Raw genomic sequence first — 24,437 nt, 5'->3', positions numbered from 1 at the left:
CATCTCACACAGACAAGCATTCAAAGCTAACCAAAATGGAAATATGGAAAGTGGATAGTGGAGTTTAAGAGATTTAAAGTGGGCAATATTTACCTGTCCAAAGAGTAGGCCATGGAAAGTGGAAAGTGGCTCAGACTGAGCTCCAGGTGCGACACAGTTCATATATGGTGCACAAATGGGGGACTGACTGTATGCATACTATGTTCGTAGAAGCTAGGTTTTGTGGAACCAATATTTATACCAGAAAACTAACCTCTGGGAGAGTGATATATTGCAAGGTAACAAAACTTGATGGTTTTCCAGGAACTAACAATGGAATTCTGGACTGGTTGATGGCTTTAACTTCAAGGTAACAAAAACAGTGACTGGATGAGGACAACCCCAGGGTGAATGGATAGAAAGGCTGGTTGAAACATGACAGTGGGTAGGCTGCTTCAGTGCAATGAAACCTCCTTTGTCTCTTGGTGAAGAGGAAATGCAGAACAGTCTGGGGTGAGGAAGTAGTCATCATACTCATTTAGCTTTGATTGTAGTTTTATCTGGATCATTCACATGCCCTTGAGTCTTTGGTCCTTCCTCATGGGAACTTCAACTAGTGTTCCAAAGGGTCATTGTGACCTCTTAAGACATGCTGGTTCCAGATATGATATATGAAAACATGGAGTTGCCAAATATAGCATGGGGTATGCAGGGTGTGCTAATAGACTAGAGGAACAAATGCTTGCAAACAAGTTTTGTTTTGAGAACCATATTTGTGTTAAAAAGACATACTTTAAATAAAGGCTTATGTTTCCAATGCAGAATACAACAGTACTTATTGTAGAATTAAAGTGCTGGAGTGGAGATATAGAGGTGAGTAGTACTGTGTTTCAAATAATTCCCTTATATTCTTATATGTTGCAGCATCATAAGAGAAGACTTTTCATTTCAGTGTTGACAATGGCCATCCTGATTCATTGTTTTGTGCTATGGCTACTATGCTGCTGGATTAATTGCTCCTAAAATCTCATAAATGTATATGGGGAGGGAATGTGTTGTTCTACATGGCAAATATAAAATAGGTATTTTGAGTTGTCATTTAAAATGTACATGATTTACAACTCCTCTCCTCTTTTGAAGAGCATCACATACTTGATTACATCTGATCTCTAATCTGTCAATTCATTAAAATTTAGTGAGCAAGCAGGCATTAGTTATTACTAATCATAAGAATAAAGAGGAAGAAGAGAGGGAGGTAGAGGAAGACAATGCACCTTGAAAAAATCCCAGTGCACTTATGCACTTCTATAAGCTCCCTCTAATACTTCTTCCCAGCCTCTCCCAAGAGAATGCTGATAGGAAGATGGCTGTGAAATAATTTAATAGGAAGAGAAGAGTGCTAGAATATCCCTGATCATGAAATTACAGTCTGGAATGGGAGGTGACAATTGCAGTTCAGGCCCTTTCAAACTGCTCCCAGAAACATAACCTACATTGGGGCGGGATACAAACCGCCGCTTTGCGGCGCTTCCCCGCCGCCGCCGTTTGCTCCGCGCGGGAGCTGCAGCAGTCAAACCGCGCGGCTCCTGCGCGGAGCAAAAAAGAAGCTCCATTTCGGAGCTTCTTCTTGCGGCGCCTCTATGACGTCGTGAGGCGCCTGGCGTGGACTCGCGATGTCATAGGCGCCGCGACACATCTGGACGCTATGCGTCCAGTACGTAAAGATGGCGGCGCCCATGTAGAAGGGGCGCCGCCATCTTGTACGTATAGGATACGTACTAGGGTTAGGGGGGTGCGGAAGCACCGCCCCTTCCTAACCCTAGTACGTATCCTATACGTACTATATGGCGGTTTGTATCCCGCCTAAGAGTCTTCATCAGTCTTTCATGAGTAGGATTTAAATGTCCCCTTACTGAAGCTATTTTGTAAGACTGTTAGTGTGCTATACTCTGCAGAGAATAACACAGAGAAGTTGCTCTAGAGAAGACAGGTCAGTGGGAGGTATACATGGTCTTAATCTGCCACACTAATTTCTTAGACATTTACCTCTGAGGAAATCCCCTTGAGGAAGGAAAAAAGGTTAATTGCTGGAAATAAGAATTCTTGTAATATCTGTCTAGATCAGCGGTTCCCAACCTTTCTTGGGCCACGACCCCCATTGAGGGCGAAAGTCCTGCCCGTGACTTCCCTCATTGGTTGGGAATGAGGAAAGGGTGGGACTTTCAACTGCTACAAGCCCCAGCGGCCTTTGCGGCGGGAAGTCCCACCCCTTCCCGGCCTCCCAACCAATCAGGGAGGCCACTGTGGAAGAAGGATCAGGACTTCCGGCCGCAAAGGCCACTGGGGCTTGCAGCCCTGTCCTTGTCCCCTTCTACCCACGGGTGCCTGGCACCCGCAGAGAGAAGCGGAGGAGGAGGAGGTGGCCCCATCCCCGTCCCCTTCTCCTCGCGGGTGCCCACGAGGAGAAGGGAAGAGGAGGAGGCAGCCCCGTCCCCATCCCCTTCTCCTCGTGGGTGCCTTCATTGGCACCCACGAGAAGAAGGGAAAAGGAGGAAGCAGCCCCGGCCCCGGCCCCTTCTCCTTGTGGGTGCCTTTAATGGCACCTGCGGGGAGAAGGGAAGAGGAGGAGGTGGCCCCAGCCCCTTCTCCCCAGCCCCTTCTCCTGCAGGGGAAAAGGGAGGAGGGGAGGCAGGGGGGAATCCCAACCTGGCGACCCTCAAGAAAGGGTTGAGCGACCCCCAAAGGGGTCACAACCCCCAGGTTGGGAACCCCTGGTCTAGATGTTAGAAGAATTCTTGTTTGTTACAATTAACTATTTTCTTTCCCACAACAGGGTTTCCTCTTAGATATGTGCCTCTATAAATTAAGTCCTAGAAAGAATCCTAGAATCGTAAAGTTGGAAGGTGCCTCATGGGCCACTGGGTCCAACCCCTTACTGAATGCAGAACCTCCATCTAAAGCATCTCCAGAAGGTAGATGTCTAACCCTTTTCTGAAGATATCCAGAGAAGGTGACACCACCACCTCTCTCAGCAACTGGCTTTATTGCCAAACTGCTCTTATTGCCAAGAAGTTCCTTATAATGTTCAATCAAAATCTAATCTCTTGTAATTTAACACTCATTAGACTTGGCCCTACCCTCTGGGACATCAGAGAACAGGTTGCCCTGCCTCTCTGTGACATCCCTTCAGGTATTTAAAGAGTGTGATCACGTCACCCTTCAGTATTCTCTTCAACTTGCTTACCTCCCAATGATCATTCACAAGATAAAGCATGCTAAATGGAAGATACATATGTGGGGGGAAATACATGCTACAACAAACAGATGTCTTTCATCATTTGGAGTGAAAACTTTGTTAAAATCAGGATAAATGTATCATTTGATTCTCAGCCCCCATTTTCCCAGTGCCCATCTTTTCCTTACACTGCTCAAGTGTGACTCAGTGGCCAGAAAACATTTGTAGATGGATGCTCACTAACTAGAACCTTGTCTATAAACTGTGCAGATATTTATGACAAAACTAGTTATTCTGCCAGTTGTAGAACTGCTGCCAATGGGCACTTTCTGAAGATGAACTACATCCAAGGGTATTAAAAGAACTGGCAACTGCAATATCAGAGCCATTGGCAATAATCTTTGAGAACTCCTGGAGAACAGGAGAAATCCCAGCAGACTAGAGGAGGGCAAACGTTGTCCCCATCTTCAAAAAGGGAAAAAAGAGGATCCCAACAATTATTGCATAGTTAGTCTGACATTAATAGCCGGAAAGATTCTAGAGCAGATCATTAAACAGAGAGTCTGTAAACATCTAGAAAGCAATTCCATAATCACAAAAAATCAACATGGGTTTCAGAGAAACAAATCATGCCAGACAAATCTGATCTCTTTCTTTGATAAAATCACTAGCTTGGTAGATGAAGGGAATGCTGTGGATATAGTATATCTTGATTTCAGTTAGGCCTTTGACAAGGTTTCCCATGACATTCTTGCAAACAAGCTTGTAAAATGGGGGCTAGACAAAGTAACTGTTACATGCATTTGTAACTGGTTGACTGGCTGAACGCAAAGGGTGCTCAACAATGGCTCCTTTTTATCCTGGAGAGAAATGACCAATGGGGTCCCACAGGGCTCTGTCCTGGGCCCAGTGCTATTCAACATCTTTATCAATGACTTGGATGACAGAATTGGGGGCATACTTATCAAATTTGCAGATGACACCAAATTAGGAGGAGTAGCTAACATCCCAGAGGACAGGATCAAAATTCAAAATGATCTGAATAGACTAGAAAGCTGGGCCAAAGCTAACAAAATGAAATTCAACTTGGAGAAATGTAAGGTACTGCACTTAGGGAGGAAAAATGAAATGCACAGATATAGGATGGGGGACACCTGGCTGAACAAGACTACATGTGAAAGGGATCTAGGAGTCCAAATAGACCACAAGTTGAACATGAGTCAACAGTGCAATGTGACAGCTAAAAAGGCCAATGCAATTTTAGGCTGCATCAAATAGAAGTGTAGTGTCTAAATTAAAGGAAGTAATAGTTCCACTCTATTCTGCTCTGGTCAGTCCCCACCTGGAATACTGTGTCCAGTTCTGGGCCCCACAATTTAAAAAGGATGTGAAGAAACTGGAGCGTGTCCAAAAGAGGGCAACTAAAATGGTGAAGGGTTTGGAAACCATGAAGCCCTATGAGGAACGACTTAGGGAGCTGGGGATATTTAGCCTGGAGAAGAGAAAGTTGAAAGATGTTTAGCCTGGAGAAGAGAAGGTTAAGAGGTGATATGATAGCCCTGTTTAAATACTTGAAGGGATGCCATACTGAGGAGGGAGCTGACTTGTTTTCACTTGCTCCAGAGACTAGGACCCAGAGCAATGGATGCAAGCTACAAGAAAAGAGATTCCACCTCAACATTAGGAAGAACTTCCTGACAGTAAGGGCTGTCCGATAGTGGAACAAACTCCCTTGGAGTGTAGTGGAGTCTCCTTCCTTGGAGGTCTTTAAACAGAGGCTAGATGGCCATCTGTCGGAGATGATTTGATTTGGATTCCTGCATGGCAGGGGGTTGGACTGGATGGCCTTTGCGGTCTCTTCCAACTCTATTATTCTATGATTCTATGATTCTATGAAAAGGTGATATGATAGCCCTGTTTAAATATTTGAAGGAATGTCATATTGAGGAGGGAGCAAGCTTGTTTTCTGCTGCTCCAGAGAACAGGACCCGGAGCAATGGTTGCAAGCTACAGGAAAAGAGATTCCACATCAACATTAGGAGGAACTTCCTGACAGTAAGGGCTGTTCGACAGTGGAACAAACTCCCTTGAAGTGTAGTGGAGTCTCCTTCTTTGGAGGTCTTTAAACAGAGGCTGGATGGCCATCTGTCAATGGGGATGCTTTGATTTACATTTCCTGCATGGCAGGGGTTGGTCTGGATAGCCATTGCGGTCTCTTCCAACCCTATGATTCTATGATTCTGTGATTCTTTCTATTTTGAAAAGTGAGGAAAGAGAAATTCCTGTGAGAACCTCAGTGGGGGTTAAAGCCCTCCACCCTCCATATCATGGTCTCTCTCTGACTCTTTTGGTCATGAAGGCAGGCTATAGCATATTGAAAGCCTTGTGTCTCATTGCGTCATTAGAGCACTATGTCTTGCAGTCTCAGCTCATATTAGATGCCAAGAAGAGCTGCAGTGCAGTTACCATTTTAAAACAATGTATCATACCACTAGGTTCATACAATTCTATCGCATTCTTGCTTTTCAACATTTGAACTGTCAATCAGTTACTAACCTTATTCTGCTTTACCAGGAAAATAGTCTGATCGTTGTGGTGACAATTATCAATGTGAATGACAACCCTCCTGTCTTTAAAGAAACTAACATCACGGTCAATGTCAATGAGGTAAACTGATTTATTCCCATGTCACTATAATAAAAACAAAGGGATGTAATAATAAGCTTCAGATGGCATCAGACTCATAAATGGAAGAAAATCTTTTATGTATAGTAATTAAGTCCAGGTATTAAATCCATTTTCTTGATGTTTTGGGCTACAACTCTTCTAATCCCCAGCCAGACAATGGGCAATAGGTTAGTGGAGTCTCTGGTGTTTAAATGAAAAGATAGGACAGCCTAACAACAAATGGTAGTTAACTCCAAAACAACAGCAGCAGCCTTTGAATATCAGTGAGGGTTAAGAAATGCACAGATGCATTGTATCTTAAAACTATTAATTTTTGTCACATATATGTTCACTTTGTCAGCCTCTTCAGCATATATATAGAGTGTTTTTATCCATCTCTTTGCTATAAATGTTTATGTAGTGACTTGTTTGATGCTATTGTATTTTAATATTGTATTTGTTCTGTGTTGCATGCTCTCCAGAGAGCAATGTTATTGGGCAACCTATATTAATGCTGCAAACATGTAAATAAATAATAACTATATTCATATGCTGGTGGAATGCAAATGAACACACTAATTTTTTTGGGAGGGGGACTATAGAAGATGCCAAATTTATTTCTACCCTCATGGCTTTGTGACTAGCCAAAATATATAGCATCCCTTCTAAATATTTCACATTTGCAGTAATGCTACAAGCTGTTCAAAAACATCATTGAGAGGGCATTCAAGCCATTCAAGTTCCCAGAGTCTTTGACCAACACTGATACTACTGCACCATGTATTGTCACTTCTAACAATTACTTGTTCTCCTGGATGCCTCTGTATCATAGACATAATGCAGTTTGATGCCACTTTAAATGCTGTAGCTCCATTTTATGGAATCCTGTGATTTGTAATTTTACATAGCCTTGAGCCATCTCTGTCAAAGAGTGCTAGTGCCTGGAAATCCCAGGATTCTGTAGGATGGAGTCATGGCAGTTGAAGTGGTGTCAAACTGCATTATTTCTACAATGTGGATGCACACCAGTGAAATCTGGTGTCTGTGAGAGATTATGATTCATTCCTTTAATTAACTTTAAAAATGTAGGGCAATGCCCAGTGTTGCATAAATGGACTTCCATTCACACAAGCAGGCTTCTATTTGCACAACAGGACTTCTCTTCCCACATTTGCTATGGAAAGTCCTCCAACCCTCCTGCATGTTTAGTGGATGCAGGAGGAGAAAGAAACCATTCTATCAAAGATACTTGTTGGCTGGCAGGCAGATGCTGTTGGAGTTCCTCCATGGAAAACTCTTTCTATGATAATTAAAACATCAAAAGATTAAATATTAAGAGAAAGTGAAGGTCTTATCTTTCCCATAAATCTAGTAGCAGTGAAAAGGAACCCATGACAATGTCAACTAAAGGGAGCAATAACTCTCTTTCACATGAAAAATTTCATAGGTTTATTATCCTACATATAGAATCTTCTCAGAATTAATAATTAAAATGCTATAGTCAAATATGTTTATTTTAAAAACACAGCTAAGATTCCCAAGGACTCTAGAATGGTTTGGGAGGTGGGAGCAGCTCAGGAATGGCAGAGATATCATTATTTTAGAGATGGCCCCAAAGGGGCAGCTTGATGCCAGTCCTTTGAGAACTGGATCAGGGCTGCATGCCGTGGCCCCATTCCAGCACTTTGGTGGCTCTAAAAGAAACAGCAAAATGCCGCTCTTTTTAGAGCCAGCAAAAGCCATCCTTGCCACCATGGTGGCACTTTTCAGCGCTCCTTTCAACATGAGGTGTATAAATGCCAAGCCAAAGGAGCACCGTGACGCCGCCCATCATGTGATCAGGCAGGCAGTATGATGCGGTGTGGAGGCATCATTGGGGCATGCATTATCCAAATGCCATAGCCCCCACACTGCCCCCATGCCGGTGATTCAAGCCGGTCTATACAGCCTCTTCCTTGCCTGTTTTTAAAAAACAGTAAAGGTACAGAAAGTAATGCATTAAAATAACAGTAATGCCAGCTCAAGCAGTTAATGTGTTTTCCACAAAGACAATAAATAAATTGTTATAGAATTTATCAAAGCATAAAAATAATATTCTAACACAGCCTCCCCTCTAGTACTTACTCCACTCAGTGGTTAAAAGCAAAAGCTATGCCAATATGTTGACATGTGCAAGACTGCAGACAAAATTCTCAGAAGAAAATGCAAAATATGTTTATCTTCCAATCTTGAAATGTAAAAAAATCTCCTGATGAAACAGCTGGGGTTAACAGTGAGTAATGAGGTGACCATGTTTGCTGATGATACTATATTATTTAGGTTGGAAAAAGAAAAACAGATAATGAAGAGTCCGAAAGGTTCTCTCCAAGGTAGATATTAAAACAAAAAACAAGTATTCAGTACAAAATGATGCATAATGAGGCCCAAAAGAAAACCCAACTTTGCATATACTAATGGGATCCGAGCTGACAGTAACTGGTTTTCAGATCATTGGTCATGTTAGACAGCTCAGTGAAAATGCTGACTCACTGCAACTGTGGGGGGGGAGGCAAATTCCATACTGAGCATAATTAGGAAATGAATCAGAAATAAAAACTGCCAATATTATACTGTTGTGTGCTTTCAAGTAGTTTCCTGTTTATGGTGATTCTAAAACACTATCATGCCATGGGGGTTTTCTGGGGCTGAGAGTGTGTGACTCACCTGAAGTCACCCAGTGGGTTTCCATGGCCAAGCAGGGAAACAAATCCCAATCTCCAGAGTTCAAGTCCTTCACTCAAACAGCTATACTACACTGGCTATCCAATATTATACTACCCTTACACAAATCTTTAGTGTGATCACATGTGAAATACTGTGTACAGATTTTTCTCATGGCATTTTTTAAAAAAGAGGATATCATACAAATTGAACCAAAAGTGCAACCAAAATTATCAGGGGATAGACAATTTTGAGAATAGGTTGCAATGTTTGGGACTGTTTCATTTAGAAATGTCACACTTGAGAAACACATAATAGATATTTAAAGTGTGGAGTGAACTGCTACTTAGTGTAGTGATAGTTGCCAACTTGGATCACTTTAAAAGAGCACTAGATAAATTCATGCAGCATGGGGCCATCAGTGGCTAAAAGTCAGGATGGTTATTAAATGTCACTTCCATTAACAGAGAGAATAATCTCTCTGTGTATCAGTTGCTGAAGAGTGTGAGACAGAAGGTATAGTTGCACTCATGGGCTTCCTAAAGGAAGATGGTTAGTCACTGTGTGGTCAGAATGCTGAACTAGATAAACTTGAGGTCTAACACTGCTTAGCTGTTCTTGCATTCTTAAACCAGTCAACAAAATTTATGTGACGATCAAAAGAATTCTAAAAACTAAACACAAAAATAAAAAATATAGGAAAATATAAGAGTTGAATGGGATGCGGTGGCTTAGTGGTTAAGATGCCAATTCTTTGTGATGATTAAAAGATCAGTAGGTTGGCAGTCTGAGGCCTGAGTGCTGCATAATGGGGTGAGCTCCTGTCACTAGTCCCAGCTTCTGCCAACCTAACAGTTTGAAAGCATACAAATGCAAGTAGATAGATAGGTACCACTTCGGTGGGAAGGAAACAGCGTTCAGTGCGGTCATGCTGGCCACATGACCACAGAAGTAGTCCTCAGACAATGCTGGCTCTTCGGCTTAGTAACAGAGATGAGCACTGCTCCCTACAGTTGGTTACAACTAGACCATGTCAAGGGATTCCTTTAACTTTAACTTTACCTATAGGGGTTGACCCAGCTGGGGTACTTTTCAAATCTATAATTCTATGAATCAAATATGAGCAATTAATGTCCTAAAGGCCCAAAATATTGAAATAAAGGAGGTCCAGGGAATGTGAAGAATGCAAACAAAACTGACACAAAATGATAATATTTTGTGGATGCTATTCACTCAAAGATGACTCTTAAGTTCTTTGAGTGGGCCATTTTGAGTCATGTTTTTGTCCAGCACACAAAATAAAAATTGCTGCTGCAACCTTCTGAAAAGCCCTGATATCCCTCCACTACCTAGGGTCCTCTGTTGTGACACCAGGCAGCTGCTTGCACGCATGTTCCAATATATCATTTGGCAAGGCTGCTGGTGCACTGAGTTACATTTTCTGAGTTTGGGTGTTGGCTCTATAGGGAACTTGTTGAATTTGGATTGCAATTTGATGCTAATGAGCTGTGTTAGTTCTTTTGGGATGATGATGACTATATATGCACATATATTTCTATGAATTATATTTTTAAGAAAACTAATTAATCTCAGATGTGCTACAAGATTCCTTTGCATTTGAATTCTGCCACTAAGGAAAGCACCAATTTCAGCTGGATGGAGTGGAAATTCATCAGCCTCCAAAAACTATGTTCTTTTTTCTTCTCCCCCAGGATACAAAAGTGAACACAATTGTTGTGCCCCAGGCTAATGTAACTGCTACTGATGCTGATGCAGATGTAATATTTTATAACCTTACAGGAAGTCCAACGGTTAGTATATAGTTCAACTGAGCTCTAACGATTTGCGTTGGAGATATAAATCAATTGCTAAATAAGACTGTAAAAAATTCATCATTTCAGATGTAAGCTGGAAACTTTTTCCATACAAGTGGCATGCCAAAGTAGATCACTATGGTGATCCTACATGCAAACACTATGCAAGTCAACTCTCAAGTTGAGCCTTAAATCCAGGAGATTAAAAAGGGAGGGGTGTTGTTGTTGGGGTGTGGAGTTTCAATAATTAGAAGATCAAAAAATGCACAGTTAGGTTTTTAAAAAGTTAAATTATCATAGCCAATTTATCAAGACTACATTTTAGCAAAATAAGGTCTACTCAGCTGCCTGTCTTCACTGCACATCAGAGGAGCCTTCTAAAGCCTTTCCTAGGAGCAGTGGGCAAGAGTCATCCTCATAGCACAGGACATGTTTCTCTTAGGGAAACAGCAAATGTGCTAGGCAAATGGGTTTGAGGCACATGTCTATAGGAAGTGGAGGCTTTCTATTAAGTAAACATAAAGTACAGCTTCCATCATGTGACTGATAGGCAAAAAGCAGAGATGGAAGCATTGCTCAAAGGAGGAAAGCCGTTTTCTATTTCATCATATTTCTAGGTGAAGTTAAGCTAGCAAGTCAATTGCTAAAAATATAAAAGTCACAAGTCAAGCCAAGTTGGTGCATCATTTATTGCAGGCCTCATTGCCACTACAAAATAAGTCGTTTTTGGAGTCAAATTGATGATGCGATTTAATGCTGAATAGACGTTCACATTTTCCACGCCTTTGATTTACCTACCCATTTCAGTTTAATCCACTTCGCGTTCATATTCAGCGATGATTTGATTTAATATGGAGTTGCCTCATAGGGGTGACCACGCCACAGGAACCAGTTCTAATCTGCAGCCCGTTCATACTAGCACTGAATCGATTTATCTCAAAAGATGTAGGTCCGGAAGAAGTGCTTTAAATGGTTCTAGTGCCGGGGGGGCCTTGACAAACCATGCCAGGGATTTGGTGCAAACAAGGGGCATTAAAACCACTTCAAACTGGTTTGCAAACTGGTTTATTATGTAGTGGGAATGGAGCCGCAGGGTCAAGTCCAAGTCAAGTCATTGAATGGACTTTATCCTGAGTCTGAGTCAATTGATTCAAGTCTACATCACTGCTACTGGAGGTGTAAGCATTTGCAACCAAGGACAAGATTTTAAGCCAGAACTGGAGTGAGTGAGGTGAATGGAATGAGGGGATGGGAGTGTCTGCCAGAGAGGGACAAGATTCTAAGCTGGGACTGGAATGAGAGGGGATGGAAGGAGAGGGGTAGCATTTGCATAGCATTTGATTGCTGCAACAAGGTGAGGCTTGTCCATGCCAAGATTGTTAGCAGTTTAAAGTATTGGTAGTATGTCCGCTTTGTGGGATGGGGGCGGGCTCCAGAAGCTTGGGGAGTGCACTTTTGGGTCTGGTGGGCCACATTCATCCCCTGATGCACACTTTGTGCACCCCTGTTCTGTTGGCATGAACAGAAATTTTTCCGCCATTTCCCAAAAAGGATGGTAAACCAATCTCTATCAGCATATAACTAGCTGAAAAGATAATTCTATTTTATAAACTCTGCTATAAACTATTTTATATTATCAGTCAAGTGGAGACCATAGAAATTCCACAATCCAGCTCTCTCAGCATTTGTTGTTGTTGTTGACCCTGATTCATGGTGACTCTGTGAATGAGACATCTCCAAGACCCTCTATCCTCCACTGCTCTGCTTAGTTCCTGCAAATCCTGTGACCTCTTGGATCGAGTCTATCCATCTGGTACGCAGCCATCCTCTCTTTCTACTTCCCTCTGCCTTTTCCAACTTTATTGTCTTTTCTAATAAGTCTTGACATATCATGATGTGGCCAAAGTATAACAGCCTCAATTTGATCATTTTGGCTTCCAGAGAGATTTGGAAGTACAATATTAAAGCACACGAATGATACAAAATGGCATTTTTAAAAAAAAGAATTATAATATTAGTCTTCATGTACAGATTTTGATGGTCTCTATCTCTTTCAAGAAATGATTTGAAAACACACAACAACAATAAATCTCTTGCTTGTCTATTTACAGGAATTGGAATATTTCAATATACAAGGAGTTAACAATCCACAAATTTCCTTGCTCAAACCCCTGGATTATGAAACAACTAACTTAATGGAGTTTACTTTATATGCTATGGTGAGTTTTTACTGTGAACAAAACATCTGGTCATTTGCAGCTGTCCTACTGTGTGCATTTCATCCTTCACCAGAATAATCCTCTTTATATGTTCAGGACAAAAGCTGATGCTGGCAAGTCCAACTAGCACTGGCAATCTTGATAACATTCATATTCCATAGGCCTGGTCTGAGAGTAAAAATTATGATTCACACACAAAGTTGCTTTCATTTCATTGCAGGTAACTGATTAACTTATGTAAATGAGTGTGCTTGCACAGTGGCCCCCTCTTGCAATATTTGAGCTAATAACAATAATAATAAAATTCCCCTAAACGGACCCTTGGCTACACTGGTGTACATCACCTAAATCAGGGATGTGGAGCATGTGATTCATGCTCAGAAGTCAGTAAGGGAAGTAACTGGGAAATAAATATGGGTTTGCATCCAACTGATCATTAGACTTTAAATCAGCCAGATCAATTTTAGTTGAATTGGCTATTTATTTAGGGATAGGGAATATGTGATAGTTCATATCTTCCTGAGCTGTAATTTCATTAGCCTTAGCTTGCATAGCCAATAGTGAGCAATGATGAAAGTTGTAGTCCAGCAACACTTGGGTGGGGCACATGCTCCACATCCCTGATTTAGGTGATGTACACCAGTGCAGAAGCTACATGGACTGGGGGCACTAGATGGACATCAATAGAGTCTGGTCTGGTCTAAGAAGTTACACCGAACAGCATATTTTGACAGATGGACATGTTCCTATTTATTGTCCTTGTTTTTTTCTTTTGTACAGGATGGAAGTGCTGATGCAATAGATACACACACAGCCACTGCAGCAATCACCATACACATCCTACAGGCAGATCTCAGACCTCCCTGGTTTCAGCCATGCACTCTCATTGGAGGTCGCATAATGTGCATCAACTATGGCTACACAGGCAAAGTCAACATCTCAGAGAATGTGGTATGTACAAAAGGCTGTATCTGTCAAAGCTGTTTTACTTAATTTTGGTTTCCCTCCCTGCACCTGCTTCTCCCTTTCCCTCCATGTCCCTGTGCTTTGTTGTTCTTAGATTCAAAGACTGGCATCCTGTAAGTGGTATAGACAGGCATAGGTCACCCTTACACTTACCTAAGTCTTATTTTTGATTAATGCAGAGATTGATATCTTCTTCCTCCCTCTACAATGACCAAAGCCTGTAGACACACTGCACCCCTGCCACAACCATCCTATGCCTACTTATGCACAGAATGGCCATGGGAGTTGCAGTGGCTCTATGGTAAGACCAGGAAGCAGTGAATAGCTACCTGTAGCATAGTTTCTGCCTGCAGAACTACTATGCGAAGCCATACAGCATTCACGCCAATGAGTGGCACGAGAATACCTTTGAAATAAGTGTCTCAGTCTTCTATGTAATAAAAAAAAACAGAATTGAGTTGGTGGTACCAACCAAAATGAGGTGCAGAGCTATGATAGCTGTTCCCAAAATGCATAGGTGGTGCTGACCAGTTTCTGTGTAACATGGACTCATTTTATAACCCCACTGATGGTACTTCTTCCAAGGCTCAAACTATATGTCAAATTGAGCTCCCCAGCTCTTTTTGAAATGCAAAGCAACATGTGGCAGACTTTGTTCATGCAGAAAAGGCAACATCTTAAATAGTAAGTTCAAGATTATCTTCCTCACAAAAAATTATTTATCATTCATAAAGAGAAGAGAATAGGATCCCTGTATCTTCAAAATATCTTACTCTTCAAACCAGAAAAATATTGTGGAGAAATTTTGAGATTAAAAAAAAATAAGATGGGGAGAAGATTAAGAAGTCTCTCCATGCTTGCTTTTCTTCCCTCACGTGTAAGCTGTACCAAGAAGTTTTGGGTTAAAAAAAAAGAAAAGAACTGCAAATCATGGACTACCACTAACTGTTTAGTATGATTCATAATATAGAATGGAACAGAGCATGGCTTGAGACATGAAGCTATTTTTCTTCTACTGAATCAGATTCTACTTCCTGAGATGCTTAGCTTCATCTTCTGTGGAATTCCACACAGCTGCAGATCTGAAGATGGAAACCAGGAAATTAAAAGAAAGAGTAAGGAAAAGGAGAGGAGGGTTTTAGAAGTGCTGATGAGGCCAACAAAAGAGTGATTGTCACCTGGAGCAACTAAGTGCAGACACTGCCAGCTCTTTTCTCCAGTACTAGCTTTCTAACCTAATCTCTTAAGACAGAGGCCAGCCCCATGTTTGGGAGTTGGTAGAACAAACTTGCTACCAGGCCCCCTTCCACATGTATACATATGCACAGTCACATAATTTGCACTGTAGGAAGATGTGTCTGTGCTCACACACATATATTTTTGTGTGCTCAGTCACTAGACATTTATGCACACGCATTTTGGGCTTGTATTTTCTATCATTAGCACTGGAGTATATCACACCGGGCTTTTTGCAGGTCAGATGCAGAGTGACTCCTGGTTCAGCTATGCGAATTCATGTCGTAATGTAGATGTTTTATCACACCTGGTTGCCCTTCCGTTGCCCTTTCGAATTGAGGGGGAATCGCACCCAAGGCAAATCACATGATGCGGATTCATGAAAAGTGGAGTGCAAATTGCATTACCACACCGGTGCATACCATGCGGATTCAACTATTCGAATTGGAACCCTTGCGCATGCTCAGTGGGGCTCTGGATGCTGTCCACTTCCCCTGCCCCCTCCTTAGCTGTCATCCTTCATCGGGCTGAAGGAGCAGTCAGGGGATGATGGGATATGTCGCAGAGGGTCACTGGGACCAGGATCGCACTGAAGGAGCAATCAGGGGATGATGGGTTGGGTGGCAGAGTGGCAGAGAGGACGAGATGGGGATGCAGGAGCAGTCAGGGGATGATGAGATTGGTGGCAGGGTGACAGAGAGGACGAGATGGCATGAAGGAGGAGGAGGGGGATGAAGGAGCAGTATGCAGGGGGCCAAGGGGGGTGACATCGGAGTGATCTTCCACACCAGACCAATTCGAAGTGAAATCGAAGTGAGCTTGAAAGCGAATTCTGTGAATTCACTTTTTTCCAATTTTACCAAAATGAGGGGACACTTTGGAATCACTGCGGAAGTGCCACGGAAGGAGCGCCCATAGAAAGGAATCCCATCTGATAACACATTCACGTTATGACATGAATCCGCATCGTGGACCCACAGTCACCCCGGTTCTGAGCTCCAAAAATACCCAAAAATCTCAGTGTGATAAACGCCACTGACTCTCACAGCCACTAAGATCAATGCACCTGATTGTTGTGATGCTTTCTCCTTCCTACTAGCTGACCCTCCCTCCTGTTTGTGCACAAGGAACAAGAGAGAAAGTCATGCAAAGAAACAGAAATCTTTCTTGCTCGTCAAAACAAGATGTATTATTTTTAATGGTACAAGTACACACTCTCTGTTTGGACAAGAGCCTGTTACTCACTGCTTAGATTGTTATTTGTTCTGCTCTAATATGGTTTCTGATTGGCTCCAGCATAGCCTACATGATTTGCACCATAGATACAAAGATACAAGGAAACAGATTTCCATACATGTACTCAAGCATGGATCTATAATTTATCCTTCATTTCCCCTCCCCCTAGCACCATAGTGGTGTGGCTAAAGACTGCCCTACTGATTTTTAAGCCTTTGTAAATATAGCCTTTCTTCCCATGCTTGGATCCTGACTCTGAAGAAATTTCTGTAGAGGAACCCCAAATCTGTACCAGGAGAGCTGATGCAAAATCTCCAGTTTCTCACCAGGTCACTGAGTAGCAGTACTAGCAAGATGGCACTTCAAGCCAAAGACACTGAAACCTTACTGACCAGCAATGGACAAGATATTTGTATCTATCATGGCCCACATAAAAAAAGAAGATGGAGTCATATATTTTAAACAGCTGCCTGAAAAAAATAATTTCAGGACCTGTAACTTTCTCTTCCACACAATTGTTAATAATATAGGAGCCCTTTTTGTCACATAACACCCTATTTGTGTATAAATGCCATCAAGTTAGCTTCAACAGTGAACCCTATGAATGAGAGACTTCCAAGAGTCCTGTTATTAACACTCTTGCTCTGGTAATACAAACTCATAGCTGTGGTTTCCTTTACTGAGTCAATCCATCTGTAAAGTGGTTGTCTACTTTTCCTGCTGCTTTCCACTGTCCCAAGCATTGACATTTTTGTGAAGTGAGTCATGAATTTTACTGGTATGTCCTGTATGATAGCCTCAAGTTACATACTCATTTTTGTTTCTAGTGAAAGGCTAGGCTTGATTTGCTCTGGCACTGATTTATTGGACTTTTTGGCAGTCTGTGATAACAGTGAACTCCTCCTCCAGCCCACATTTCAAAAGAAGTGATTTTCTTGTCAATTTTTTTCACTGTCCAGGTTTCTCATTCAAGTAGGAAATGTGATGCTATGGATGATCCTGACTTTGGTATTCAGTTACATATCTTTATATTTGAGGATCTTACCTAGCCCCATCAATGCTACCCTCCATAGCTGCCCCGATTGTATCCCTTGCAACTGTCTGAGTGATCATGGGCTTTAAGATGAAACCAGAGCCAATAGTATATGTCTATGACAGATATTGTCCAGCAGTATGTTGTTGTTAACTGCCCTTGAGTTGATCCCGACTCATGGCAACCCTGTGGATGAGACATCTCCAAGACCCCCAATTCTCTACTGCTCTGCTTAGGTCCTGAAAATTCAGTCACATGATGTCTCTGATTAAGTCTAGCCATCTAGTGTGTGGTCTTCCTCTCTTTCTGCTTCCCTATACCTTTCCTAGCATTATTGTCTTTGAGTTGTGCCTTCTCATAATGTAGCCAAATACTCCAGCCTCAGTTTGGTCATCTTGGGCGCTTTCCAGACCACCCAAAAGGGCGGTTTGCCGGCGCCTTCATCTTCTTCGTGGAGGAGCCTCAGTGGCCAAAACGCGCGACTCCTCCGCGCAGCAAAAAGAAGCAGCAAAAAGCGGCTTCTTTTTGCGGCACCATTGGTGCACTTACAGCATCATAATGGTGCCAAGATGTGCGGACGCTAAGCGTCCGCTACATCAAAATGGCAGCACCCATGTAGAATGGGCACCGCCATTTTGTACGTGCTCGGCATGTACTAGGGTTAGGGGCATCCGGAAAGGACAACCCTTTCTAACCCTAGTACGTGCCAAGCACATACTTTTGGCACGTGCGGAATGCGCCTTGGATTCCAAGAAGACTTCAGGCTTGATCTATTCAAGGACCCATTTGTTTGTCCTTTTGGTTGTCCACAGTATCCTCACCATTCTTTTCCAGCGCCATATTTCAAATGAATTGATATTCGTTCTATACACTTTCTTCACTGTTTGGCTTTCACATCCATACGTGGTGATGGGGAATATGATGGCTTGGATGATTTGAATTTTTGTGTATTTTTACTCTTTCAGATCTTGTCTACTTCCTTCATAGCTGCCCTTCTCATTCCTATTCTTCTTCTGAATTCTTGACTGTAGTCTCCATTCTGATTGATGTTTGATCCTATGTACAGGAACTCTTTAACTACTTCAGTTTCTTCATTGTCTGGGTTGAATTGATGTATTTCTTCCATGGTCATTATTTTCATTTTCTTTATATCCAGCATTAAGCCTGCCTCTACATTTTCATCTTTGAAGCAGTAGAGCCTATTAGTAATCATTTTACCTATAGGAAATGGCAGGTTAACTGCAATCATACGTAACGTGTATCATGAATTGTGCCCATATTAGAGTCTGAACATATAGCTCTCTCCTTGTGGCAGCCACTCCTTTTGCCCATAGTGGCTGCTGCTTCCATGCTATGGACTTGGTCACCAGGCAACAAACCTCAGATTTTGCCTGTAAGCACAGAAGGTACATTGAGGCTTGTGGTGATATGCAAACCAACCAGGTTCTTTTCAGGTCAGACTTTCTTGACTATCTCTTTACCATGAAAGGAGGGAAGATGTGAAAAACCAGCACCACAGCAATTGTCACAGGCAGAGTCATCAAAAGGACATACTTTCCAAAAGGCCTTTAGTTAATTTATTCATTACATGCTCATTAGTGTCATCAGTGGTCCTGTATGTTATTCAATTTCAATATAATTCATTCCAAAAACCAACACCACCCCAATTTGAGGGCAAAACTGATAGCATGTGGAATTATGCTAAGCCCTGGTTTGGAAATATCTGAAAAATAATTTTCCTTATTATTGCAGACTGAGCCCTTGATTTTGGAGCCAGGACCCCTCTATGCTATTGATGGGGATAGAGATTTGGATGAAACTATAGTATACGAAATAGCTGGTGGTGAGTATGTAGTACCTAATTGCAGAAATAGTAATCTTGGCTGCTATCATTTCTAATCATATTACTTAACATCATTCAACATATGGAGTGGTTTAGAGTTTCTAATCGCCAGCAGTTCTGTGAGGAATTTCAGCTCAGAAAAAACTTCAGAGTCATTTAGAGATTTTGGATTGGATGGCATGCTAGGAAGTCTTGGGACATGTCTACCAGGGCCATTTACACTGGCTTCCCCCAACTTCATCTTGTCCTGTCCACATGAAATAGGGGCAAAACTCTGATTTGACTGCAGACTATAATAATAATAATAATAATAATAATAATAATAATAATAATAATAATCTTTATTTCTATACTGCTTTTCCGATTGATCAAAGTGGTTCACATAATAATCATAACTAAACATTCAATTCGGTACAATTTTTAAATCTTCATATAACGACATACATACAACAATAGAATAAAATCAGCAACCATAAAATCTATCAGTTGATAAAATGAACTTCTATCAGGGGATAACGTTCTACAAGGTATCAGATGGGTATGCCAACCGAAATAAATGAGTCTTCAAGGCCTTCTTAAAGGCATCCAAGGTGGAACAGACCCGAATTTCATCTGGAAGATTATTCCAGAGGGTTGGAGCTGTTATGTAAATGACCTTTGGTGAGTTGTTGTCAGTCTCACTCTCGGGCACTCTAACAGTTGTTTCCCTGTTGTTCTGAGAGTGTGGGGCAGATTATGTGGGAGGAGGCGCTCCTTCAAGTAACTCGGGCCCAAGCCATATAGGGCTTTATAGGTAATAACCAACACTTTATATTGAGCCCGGAAGCTAATGGGCAGCCAGTGGAGAGATCTTAATACCGGTGTTATATGGTCTGACCTGGATATTCCAGCGACCAATCTGGCTGCAGCATTTTGAACTAGCTGAAGCTTCCAAACCTGGTACAAAGATTGCCCCATGTAGAGCACATTACAGAAATCTAACCGAGAGGTTACCAGTGTGTGCACTACTGTTTCAAGGTCCTTTTGGTCCAGACAAGGACGCCGTTGGCGTATCAGCCGAAGCTGGTACCAAGCACTCCTGGCCATCACATCCACTTGTGATGACAACTGTAGGGATGAGTCCAGGAGTACTCCCAAACTGCGAACTTTGTCCTTTGGGGAAGTGTGACCCCATCCAGGACTGGATGACAAATTTCCCTGCCCAGACTTAGGGTACCTATCACAAGTACCTCTGTTTTCTCAGAATTCAGCTTGAGTTTGTTTTCCCTCATCCAGCCCATTACTGACTCCAGACAGGCATCCAGAGGAGAGGTGCTGTCCTTAGTCACTGTATCAGTCGGAGACATGGAGAGATAGATCTGGGTGTCATCAGCGTACTGATAACACCATGCACCATGTCTCCGGATGATCTGTCCTAGCCCACTTTCCCCCACGCCCACTTTCCCTAACCTGCTCCTTCACTGCGTACCCTGCCGGGAGAGTTTTAGCCCAGGTCACACAGCTATCCTCCCCCAGCCAGGTCTCTGTGATACATGTGATGCTTATACATCATATAAGATGTGTGATTTATTTTTCACTGACCTAGCATTGCATAGGAGAAAGGTGAGGGTCTGTGGTATGCTTGGGACAATCCTCGGTTCTTTTGGGTTAACAGGGTGACTGGAAGATGGGATAGATATTAAGCATCGATCTTGTCTTCCTCGAAAAATATCTTTCACCCTGTTAGCGCCATATCTCCCCATGCCCCGCACAACTCTTATCAGTGCTCCTTGAACAATTTTGGACTCTACATCAATGTCAATGTTTTCTCTACCCATAACAACAATCTCAGCAGAGTCTCTTCTACATTAGTCCCAAAATGTTGTATTACTGGTAGGTTTTTCATCATTGTATACACTACTATAATACAGTAGATGAGGCAATAGGTAAAAAAAAGGAAAAGTCCTCGCTTTAAGTGGTGCCATAAATTAGATTGACTTATACACTGATAGTAAAAATACTACAGTTACTTCTGTAACATTAACAGTGGATGGCAACCATAAAACACGATACGATGTCAGTTCCACATCAACTCTGAGCCATCCATGTTTTAACCTGTATTTTAAAACTCACAATTTGCTTCAGAAAATCTGGAGCACTCCGGAGCGATGCTGGGTGGCTGTTTTACATGTATGTCCTACTATAGTGCCCAGCACCACTGCCGCTAGCAGACATCACTACCCCTGAGGTCACAACGAGGCACCCAGCCATGTGATTGACATTGGGTGCCTTGTTTTCAATGTAAGAAGTGACTCATGCCAGCGGTTGCAGCACTGGGAGGCACGGCAGACTCATGTGTAGACAGCTATCTGACATTGCTCTGTAACATCCAGCTAATGGGGGGAATTTGGTACAGCTTTGGAGCCAGGATACTCTGGGAGAAGCCCGGAGTATTCTGGCCAGTGTAGACCCACCCCTGAACTCAGAACTGTGGTTGCCAGTGTTGCTTTTGCTTTGCTTGTTCTTTCTGTTTTTTCCTATTTGGAATCCCATTCGACATTTTGACTTCCATCCTCCATAAGCTATCCAGCTCCATAGGCAGATCTCTTGGTTAGATAGCCAAAAGCTTAAAGGTTTAACTCTCTCTGTCTACTTATATAAGGTAATAACTTGTCTAAATATTTCTTTGCCTGTCTTGATACTGAGGCCTTATCCTAAAGTGGGCTGTGATACTATGAATTATAACAGGCCTTACATGATCAAATGCATGACAATATCCACTGCATAACATAGTCTTCCTGGTGGTGATTTTTAAAAGCTAAGATGTATTTTTTCCTATTTTCTTTAGGAAATGATTACAACACATTCTCAATAAACAACTCTACTGGAAATATAACAATGAATAAGCCTGCCAACACACTACAGACATTCATGTTGTATATTGTGGTAGGTCACTTTAAAATGTGATTATTCTGAGTTTCAACAGTGGATCTGGAATATATGTTTGTTAAAGGGAAAGGAATTGGGCAGTGACAGGGCAGTCTCCAGTCCTCAGGGCAAGCAGGGAAGAAATCTCAGGGTGAGAGCATTGCCTTGAAAAGTGTATCCACGTATATATTTTCCTCATTCATTAGATTGGCATTATTTATTTGAATGGCACATTCAGTGCAACTGCATTTGGCCATCTATTATGCTTAATTACATCACTACCCTTCTCCATAACATCACAAGGGCTTGCCTCAAGATTGCCCTGGAGTTATCACCAGGTGTCAGTTTTTTGCCCTGAAAGGCTGCTTCTGTAGCCCTCAACCCCTCCAAACTCCTCAGGAAGAATATTCATCTTTTAAATAGGTTGTAATCTCTGCACTGTTAAACTTTTCTTATTTTTTTAAAAAAATACTTTTTTCCAAACCCAGAGCTGCAGTTGCCCACTCTGTGATAACTTTGAAGCCAGAGTCAAGGATTATAACAATAAAATCTGTAATTCCAATTCTCAAGGCCCTATCCAAAACAAACTTACAATTTCCCTTCCTCTAAGCGATTGTTATCCCAAGGAAAGAATTTGGTATCTGTACATCTCTCAATCTCTCTTTCTCTAGGCTTCTCAAGAAAACAATCCATTTAGATATTCTCAAACTACTGTGGAAATCAAAGTTGTACATAGAAATGACTACAAGCCTGACTTCAACACTACTTACATGGGAACAGTGTCTGTGGACATGCCTGTTTCCAGCCTGGTTATGGAGGCCGGCAGACCTTCAGTACCCCTGAAGATTTTTGCAGCTGATTATGACTTCCCTAATGTAAGGAACTGATTGATGCTATGGGCAAGATGATAGCAACCAAGCTGAGAGCTTAGGGAAGGGAGAGAGAGAGAATATTTTTGGACTACAGCCCTTATATTTCCCCCAATCAGCATGACCACTGGAGTGATTTGTACTCCAAAACCGTAATTGTCCCAAGCTCTGATTAATCATTAAGGTACACATTATAATACAAGTAGGCCAGAATCCTGCTAGTTATATGCTTATGCATAAGTGTGATTTACATGTGCACAGGTCTTTTTTTCAATGGAGTGCAAGGTGCCCAAACTTCCCCCTTTCCTTAGCTGTGCTACTGTTTGCCAGTGGGGAATGGGAAAAGGGGGAGACTATTCAGATGATGTAACTCCAAAGGGAAGGGATAAGAGAGTGGACTCCATCTGTAACCACACTCCTATTTTCTTCCTCCTCTGAGCTAAGACTAGCCAGTTCTTTGTAACTTGGCTTGCCTCCCCACGCTCCCACTTCCCCACAAGTAAGCAACAGATACCCTGCCCGGGGGGGGGGGGGAGTTTTAGAGCATAGCTCCTTCTGCCCCATTTAAAAAAAAGACATAAGTGGGTGGTGGACATGGAACTGTAAAGGCAGACTGCTTGATGTACTATCTCAGCCATGATGATGAAGGTGAGGCTAGATGAGATTGATATAGGTTAACGTATGGCAACTCCTTCCTTGAGGCAGAAAGTCAGAATGCAGACCCTGTTCAGTTATATCTCTGTGTTTATACTTCTGCAAATCTTGAAGCCCTGCACTGTAGCTGGTATGAATCAAGAAATCTCTTGCAAGTATATGAGAAATATTTTTTTGGAAAGCACAGTTAATGTAACACATACCTCTGATTTTTTAAAGTTTTCTATCAAAACACACTATATTCAATTTAGAAATACCTTTTAAAACCCTCACTGAAATGGTGTAAAATGAAATTTAAAAATATTTAATTTTGTCCCAGGAGTATTGAATGGGAATATTTATATTGCATTTTATGTCTACTCTGTGCCAAAAGAGATACAGAATGAGATTGGGAAAGAATATATTATTAGAAGAAGTCAAGGGGCCCTGCTAGACGTGTGGAGATTTTGTTAAGCTGAAAAGAAATGTTTTGAAGTATTGACAACAATGGGCATTTAATGTAACCAATTAAGACCATATCTAGAACCATAGTCTAGAAAGAGGTTTTTTTTTAAAAGTTGCTACAGTTGTTCAGCAAGCATGGCTATAGAACTCAGGGGCTCATGTAGTGGATTCTGGAAGTTGTAATGCAAAATGTCACTTTTGTGAAGCTTCATCCTTAGTGGTTGAAAACTGTGGCCCTCCAGATGGTGTTGGACTGCATATTCCATCATTCCACACTATTGGATATTGTGGCTATCTCATGGAGGCCACACTTTAGCCAACCTTAGCACATTGGCATACAGTGCATATTGCATAACTGAGGTAGAATGGGCAGCATTCGAGCTTTCCTATTGTAATCCATTCATTTGATTAATGTCTAATGTAGATTTTTATTCACTATTTGCAGGGAATCAATCCTGACATCAGATATGAGATCCAAAACAGTAGTGATTTCAGAGTTACCTCGGATGGATTTCTCCTGACCAATGTCGTTCTGAATGTGGCCTCCACTATCACCCTTTTGGTGAGTCATTCCTAAAATTATTGTTAGCTGTTGACATGTTCAGAGCTGAAAGAAAAGTCTGAAGCTACACAAC

At 41.9% G+C, this 24,437-nt stretch overlaps 1 protein-coding gene across 1 annotated transcript in view; it reads left to right on the top strand.

The window, feature by feature from the left end:
• The window catches only part of CDHR5 (cadherin related family member 5), a 53,676-nt gene that overhangs the window by 9,333 nt on the left and 19,906 nt on the right, over positions 1-24,437 (top strand). Inside the window, exons 3-11 of the mRNA XM_089523429.1 lie at positions 802-852; positions 5,789-5,881; positions 10,294-10,392; positions 12,507-12,614; positions 13,395-13,565; positions 18,838-18,928; positions 21,756-21,853; positions 22,507-22,710; positions 24,248-24,364. Of these exons, the coding sequence (XP_089379555.1) occupies positions 802-852; positions 5,789-5,881; positions 10,294-10,392; positions 12,507-12,614; positions 13,395-13,565; positions 18,838-18,928; positions 21,756-21,853; positions 22,507-22,710; positions 24,248-24,364 (1,032 nt within the window). The remainder of the gene's footprint in view (positions 1-801; positions 853-5,788; positions 5,882-10,293; positions 10,393-12,506; positions 12,615-13,394; positions 13,566-18,837; positions 18,929-21,755; positions 21,854-22,506; positions 22,711-24,247; positions 24,365-24,437) is intronic.

This window comes from Sceloporus occidentalis, unplaced genomic scaffold (genome assembly GCF_023333645.1).
Source record: "Sceloporus occidentalis isolate IW3139 unplaced genomic scaffold, rSceOcc1.0.p SCAF_4, whole genome shotgun sequence".
Taxonomy (NCBI): domain Eukaryota; kingdom Metazoa; phylum Chordata; class Lepidosauria; order Squamata; family Phrynosomatidae; genus Sceloporus; species Sceloporus occidentalis.
The sequence above is the reverse complement of the archived record's forward strand: the minus strand, read 5'-3'. Positions and strand labels throughout refer to the sequence as shown.